General features: G+C 34.3%; 2 protein-coding genes across 4 annotated transcripts in view; one reads left to right on the top strand and one right to left on the bottom strand.

Annotated features, from left to right (window-relative positions):
- Positions 1 to 2299, top strand: part of wus (TM2 and DnaJ domain-containing protein wurst) — a 3940-nt gene extending 1641 nt beyond the window's left edge. The window contains exons 3-5 of the mRNA XM_018502371.1: positions 774 to 1138; positions 1455 to 1562; positions 2050 to 2299. Coding sequence (XP_018357873.1) covers positions 774 to 1138; positions 1455 to 1562; positions 2050 to 2259 — 683 coding nt within the window. The 3' untranslated portion in view covers positions 2260 to 2299. The remainder of the gene's footprint in view (positions 1 to 773; positions 1139 to 1454; positions 1563 to 2049) is intronic.
- A 66-nt stretch (positions 2300 to 2365) lies between these two features.
- Positions 2366 to 6357, bottom strand: part of LOC108757788 (uncharacterized) — a 28809-nt gene continuing 24817 nt past the window's right edge. For all 3 annotated transcript variants that reach the window (XM_018502365.1, XM_018502362.1, XM_018502363.1), the window contains 4 exons: positions 4769 to 4909; positions 4026 to 4210; positions 3731 to 3942; positions 2366 to 3478 (listed from right to left, as the gene is read on the bottom strand). In XM_018502365.1, the coding sequence (XP_018357867.1) occupies positions 3355 to 3478; positions 3731 to 3942; positions 4026 to 4210; positions 4769 to 4909 (662 nt within the window). In that variant the 3' untranslated portion in view covers positions 2366 to 3354. The remainder of the gene's footprint in view (positions 3479 to 3730; positions 3943 to 4025; positions 4211 to 4768; positions 4910 to 6357) is intronic.

The following is a 6357-nucleotide window of genomic DNA, read 5'->3' as shown; positions in this document are numbered from 1 at the left end:
TATATTTACATATTTTATTTATATAATATATGTATGTATATAATACATATATGTATATAAATATATACAGAGTGATCCTTAAGTAAATAAAATATTTTAAGGTGTAAAATCACTCGTATTATGCAAATAATAATTAAATATCAATAATCGAGCCAATAAAAGTTTCTAGATTAAATCAATTAAATATAATAAGTAGGATTTATTTGTTATTATTATTACAGGATTATCTTAATACGTATAATGTATTATTATTTATATGAAAATAATATTAAATTATATGTATATAAATAATTAGAAAACAGAAATTTTACACGAAAAGAAGGATTTTGCTAAAATATATAAAAATTTAGAGAGAGAAGAGAGTTAGATAATAATTTATTATAAATTACTGAAAGTAATTTTTTGGATTATTAAAATAATTATTCAAAAATCTCAAGAGCATGATAAGCAATGTTACAAAAAGTTTTGATATTTTAGCAATCAGTCTAAACTCTCTAAAATCTTTGGAATGGAACCTAATTCTAAAGAGTGACAATTGTCAGTGGTGAAAAAGAATAACTCAGTTGTCAATTTTTAGGAATCAGATTTCACTCTTTAGAATTAGATTCCGGTATAAAAATTTTAGAAAGTACATAATTATTTTGATGATCCAACAAAATCATTTTCAGATCTGTATTTAGCTAAATTTTTAGATACTCTTCAGCAAAATCTTTTCCATGTAAAAATATAAATATTTTATAAAAGGCTTTATTCATTTATTAATACTTCAATAGGTGTCTGGACGGTCGGGAACATTGGGAGAGAACAAGGTTCGATATGGATAGCTCTTGCCACAGCATATCTATTTTATCCGACTTTATATTACATCGCCGACGATACCATGTGGATCTTCCTCATGGTGGTTACCTCGAGTCTCAGCTTCGACACTTTCAGCAAGCAATGGCGGCTGAAACCGAGAAAGAAAAGAAGCTTCTTCCGGCGTATGGCCTGCTTAGGTTTAGCTCTCATGCTCTTCTTTGCCGTAATCGGTAGCTACTTATACTTTAACGCGGTTATCACGGATAGCGAAGGCGAGGAGATCAAGCTGTCGGAAGCCGTGCAACACTTCCTCACTTCGCCAATTTGGACAGATCTCAAGGTGGGTATCTACGATAAATTTTTTGAATTTTTAACTCTCCAAAGTGGACGATGGACCTATTGAACTCACTCAATTATAATTTTTATCTGCAAATTTAAATTATTATTATTAAAATAAGTTTATTGTTAGTATTTACTCTTTTTTATACAAGTCATGTCACTTTGGTTCCTTGCAAATGATTAGTACCTTTCAATCAACATAAATTAAATGTATCTCATAGATCCAGCATACAGATTTTGGCTCTGGAGGGTTAAAACAGTAAATTCCTTGAGATTTGAGAGGTCTCTTTCATATGCTGATATTCTTTATTCTACAGGCGAGTTTGGAGGCCACGTGGAACCACGCGAGACATCAAGGCTTCTGGGCAACGTGGGCGCAACTGGTGGACCTCACGGATCCTCGAGGCGAGATAAATGCTTACAAGGTCGGCCGTTTATGAAATTTTATTAGATTTAGAATTCAAATTTACTTAGAAAGAAGTAACTTAAGAATGTATCAGGTGTATATACAAAAGTCTCTACAAAAAGCAAGTAAAATGAGAAATTTATACTTTTCGTATAAAAGTTGATGTTATATATATATATATACGTATAAAATTTTTCAATAAGATCAATACTTTTATTTTACAATATAATTTTATAGTTTAAATAAAATCTTTTCATTTTTATCTTAATTATTTTTTTTAATGTTACTTTTTATCAAATTTTTTGTATCCAAGCTTGCCGTCAAACTTTTTTGTATTACCTTTATATTATTTTCACATACAAATACAATATAGAAAAAGAATTGGAAAGAATACGGGCGTTACAGAAAAATATAGAAAAATTTGTAATTCTTTTATAAAATTTTATAATTTTTTTTGTTTAAAAAATACGCGTAAGAAATTCTTAATATTTTCTCATTCTCCGCAGGTCCTGGGTCTCTCGCAAACCGCTTCGCAGAACGAAGTCACGGCACGATGGAGAAGTTTATCCAGGGACAATCATCCTGACAAGGTTAAAGGTTCGGAGGAGGAAAGGCGCGAGGCTCAAGAAAAATTTATGGAAATCCAACAGGCGTATGAAATCCTGTCTCAGGCGAAGAATCGCCGGCAACGACGAAATCGTCGTTCTGATAAATGAGCGTGCTTTTGATTTGAAGGATCAATAAAAAACAAAGACTCGACAAAAGAATCTCCAAATACGCCAATCTCTGTGTTTCAACTGTGTATAATCAAAAGACAGTAACTGATTAATAAGACATTTATTTAAACAACCATTTGACAGTAACTGCATCGATATAAAATCTTGTACGTAAAACGCGTGTATTATAAGTTAGGGGGAGGCCTGCGACACATTAATCGCAAGTCCATTCGATTATCTTTAACACTTTAATCGGTAAGAAACCTCTGAAGCTTCGCTTCGGCGCGTGCTTCAAGTTAAGCTCATATCAGATTAGAGATTAAGATTGAATTAAAATTTGACCAATCAAAGCAAAGTTCACTAAACTTGATATAATTTTCTTTCTTCTGATCAGTTAAAGCCCAATCCAATCTAATTTCAGTTTCTAGTCTGATACGAGTATTACATACTCACGTTTCCTGGAAAAAATCGAGATTCCATTTATCAAGGTTGGTGGGGAGGAGGTAACTTTCAGTATCACGATCAATGCGATCTCTCGATTGTAACTTTGCGATCTTCTGTAAACCGCGTTTGCGCACGCGCAGCATCTTGTTTCATCACGTCTCGCGCGCAATCCATTATAAATTTAAACTAAAAATAAGATTCGATCGTTCCGAATGTTTACGCGTCCGGCCATGGCGGTGGTTTACATCGAAAACAATCTCGAGTACGAGGACTATAAACATAACTTCAACTGCCGACTGGATCGTGGTTGTATCGGCAACGATCGAAGTTTCGAAGGTTGATCCTCCCTTTTGATCTCGCGAAACGTTCTCTCGGGTGAAATGCATCGCTAATATTTCTTGGCGAGGTAAAAACGAACAACCTACGATCTACTTGAGGGACCGCGGCTCCGAACGATCGGCCAGGTTACAGGCAATAGCGGAATCGGATAATATGTAAATGATCTCAAATGTATCATAAATACTCTGTCCGTCTCGCTGCTTTATGTCAAACAGGCTCGATTAAACCTTTCAATCTCCGCTCGCGTGTGTTCAATGCAAACGGATGACTAAACGCGGCCCGCAATTTTAATCGTGAAACCTTTACATTCGACTACTTGCTCTTCTTCTTCGAGCGTGGCGGCTTTGCCATGGAGTTTTCGATCTTATCCGTAAAATTTGTCCCATACTTTTCAGACGTTTTCTCCAGGAAATCCTGCTGCGAAACCAATGTCACCCTGAAAAATAGCACAAATTTTTATTTTCTCTTTTGAATTGACATTTACTTTAAAATTAAAATTATCGAATAAACGTGTTTTAAAGAAAATATCCAATTAATATTTTAACGTTATCTACTTGTTTTTGAAGCTGCTTGTAATTTTCTACTAAACGTCAAAAACATTGCAAAGTTTGCACTCGTTGAAAAATGTGATTACGAAGTATTGATCGGCATGACTCAAAAAGTTTTAGTTCCTTGATGAAGGTCGCACCTTAATTGGGGCACGCTCAACGGTCGCAGAAGACTTTTCACAACAGGTGACGGTTTCGGCAGAGCCGGACTGCTCGCGCACAGAGCCGCACTGGTGAGCTGCGACACCAGAGAGAAGGTTCGGTCGGGGCTGGAGGTGGTGCGGAAGACTTTTCTTATTTTCGACTTTAGCCCCGAGGGTTGCGGCAGAGGCGTTGAAGGTATAGGCGTCACCTGGCATAGTTTGTAAGGATTATGTCTTCCAAAATCCGACAGAAATCCGATTAAGAGGAGACTTGACATATCGCGCTATTTACCTTTCCTTGTAATACTTTCGCAGCGAGCTCGGGCTCGCTACCCCAACGACAGGACGTCGTTCTCTCTAACAGACGATGTCTCGCGAATCTCTCAATCATCTCGGCGCACACATACCTGCCGCAAAACCTCGCCCATTGTTCAGCTCTTAGGCCTCTACCGTGATCACGTAGTGTGGGATTTGCACCTAGGAATTCACGAAAATAATTCTCAGGTGGCGTAGATGATAAATCTTAAGAAATATTTCGTGATGTTTTGTAATCATATTTTTTATGATACCATAAAATGAGATAACTTTTTATTTTGATATTGCCCAGAAGGCATGTATATCAAAATCAGAATATAAAATATCACAAAAATATTCTAAAGATTATTTAAATTAAAACTTCTTATGTCCTGATGATATGAACATGCGTGCTTTCAAGACATTTTTTTTAATTAAGCCAAAGTTACCCCATTTTACTATTAAAAACACTTGATTTTCATTAATTGAATATTATGGATTTATTTATTATTGTAGATTAATATTTATGTTTATTGTATTAATTTATTATATTATATATTATATTAGATCATTATCTAACATTATTATTTAAAATAAATTAGAATTAATTATAAGATTATATATATATATTGAATCACTTACTTGTGTGCCAGCTATACAGATTTATTATCTTACAGATTATTACTCGCAATAAATTAGATATATTAATTAATTATAGTCTGCACTGAATTGCTTGCTTACCGGCGAATAAGAGAATCTTCGCGCATTTGGTTCTACCTTGAAGGGCGGCTTTCATGAGCGGCGTGAAGCCCAAAGTATTTCTAGCGTCTACTTCGATATCCGGACATCTCTCCAAAAGGATGTTGAGGCATTCGGTCTGTCCTGTCCACAGATACGTAACAGAGACCATGTACTGACATCATCGGTACTGATTTTATTCGCGTGCGAGACCTCATATATTTCATAACTCGTGATGTTTTGGCTCGGAACGTTTTTCAGCACGCGTCATCACATAGCTGCGCGTTTGTTGCAAGAGGCGCTTCGATGTTCTCCGCTATTTTCGGCGATTGTGCCACGCGATGGGATCCTCGTGCCATGTCGGTGCGAAAAATTCACCGGCAGATTTGGTATTAAGCGTATTTTCAGTATTTTTCAATGGCTTTTATCGCTATTCCCTGCACATTATCCCCATTCGCGAAAAATACAACGGGATCATAGAATCTTGGAGGACGTTTGACAGACGAAAGATTACTTGATTTAACGCCGATTAGATAAGCCGTTTCTATTTTCTAAATATGCTTTCCGTGCATTTTTCAAAATATATTATATTTTTCTACGCTGTATTAAAATAATATGTACAGTAAAAAAATTAGCATTACGAAATGAAAAAAAGGGGTTCGGATCTAATAATCATTTACTTTTAATATGCTTGTTATTTTCTCACTTTATTTAAGCCTTTAAACGCCATGAGTTACAAACCTAAATAAGCATCTCTTAAACTTCATCCTGTTATTTTTTATGTTCATGACTAATCCGTGATTGTGACGAATGCAGTTATTTTGCAGCCATGTAGCTGTTGGCCACTTACCGAGGGAGGATGATTATGTGGTAAAAAAGCAGAAGTAAACACCAAGGTAAATTATGTTCTAAACCATTCCCGAATAAACTTATTTTTAAGATTCCTACAAAAACTATAACACATTTTAACTACAAAAACTTTAACTCCTATTCATCGCTACGTTTACGCCATAAGATTGATGCAACACTTATTCTTGTCACTTTCTCTATGAATAAACGCGGCCGTCAGATACTCTTGCATATCTCGTCAGATTCATTTTTGGAACATTGGTTATAAATTGCCAAAGATGATAGTCTGAGTTCCGGAAAAAGAGAGAAAGAAGCGTAAGAGAAAAACGTCCGTTTAAGCTATTTCTAGAGATGTTTGAAATTATTTCTAGAGATGCAAACTATTCAAATATGAATCAAATGAAATCAGATAAGTATTTGAATCTCCATAATTTAAATCTCAACTCGAAAATTTCGAATCCAAAAGATATGAATATGAATATATTGACAATCTTATAAAATCATATTTCTAGTTAATAATTAAAATAATACATCACACATATATGTATAATCAATATTATTTTTTACGTTTAAAAATGTTTTAATTATCTATATATTAAATTTAATTTAATAATAATAATATTATTAATTAAAAGTTATGTTTCAACGATTCGATTTAATTAGATTCGGATATGTCGATTTGGTTCAATTCGGATTCGAGCAAAGAAATGAAATTCAATTCAATTCTAAATAATCACTAAATA

Source organism: Trachymyrmex cornetzi, unplaced genomic scaffold (genome assembly GCF_001594075.2).
Source record: "Trachymyrmex cornetzi isolate Tcor2-1 unplaced genomic scaffold, Tcor1.1 scaffold147, whole genome shotgun sequence".
In the NCBI taxonomy this organism is placed as follows: domain Eukaryota; kingdom Metazoa; phylum Arthropoda; class Insecta; order Hymenoptera; family Formicidae; genus Trachymyrmex; species Trachymyrmex cornetzi.
Note: the sequence above shows the minus strand (reverse complement) of the source record. Positions and strands in the feature narration are given on the sequence as shown.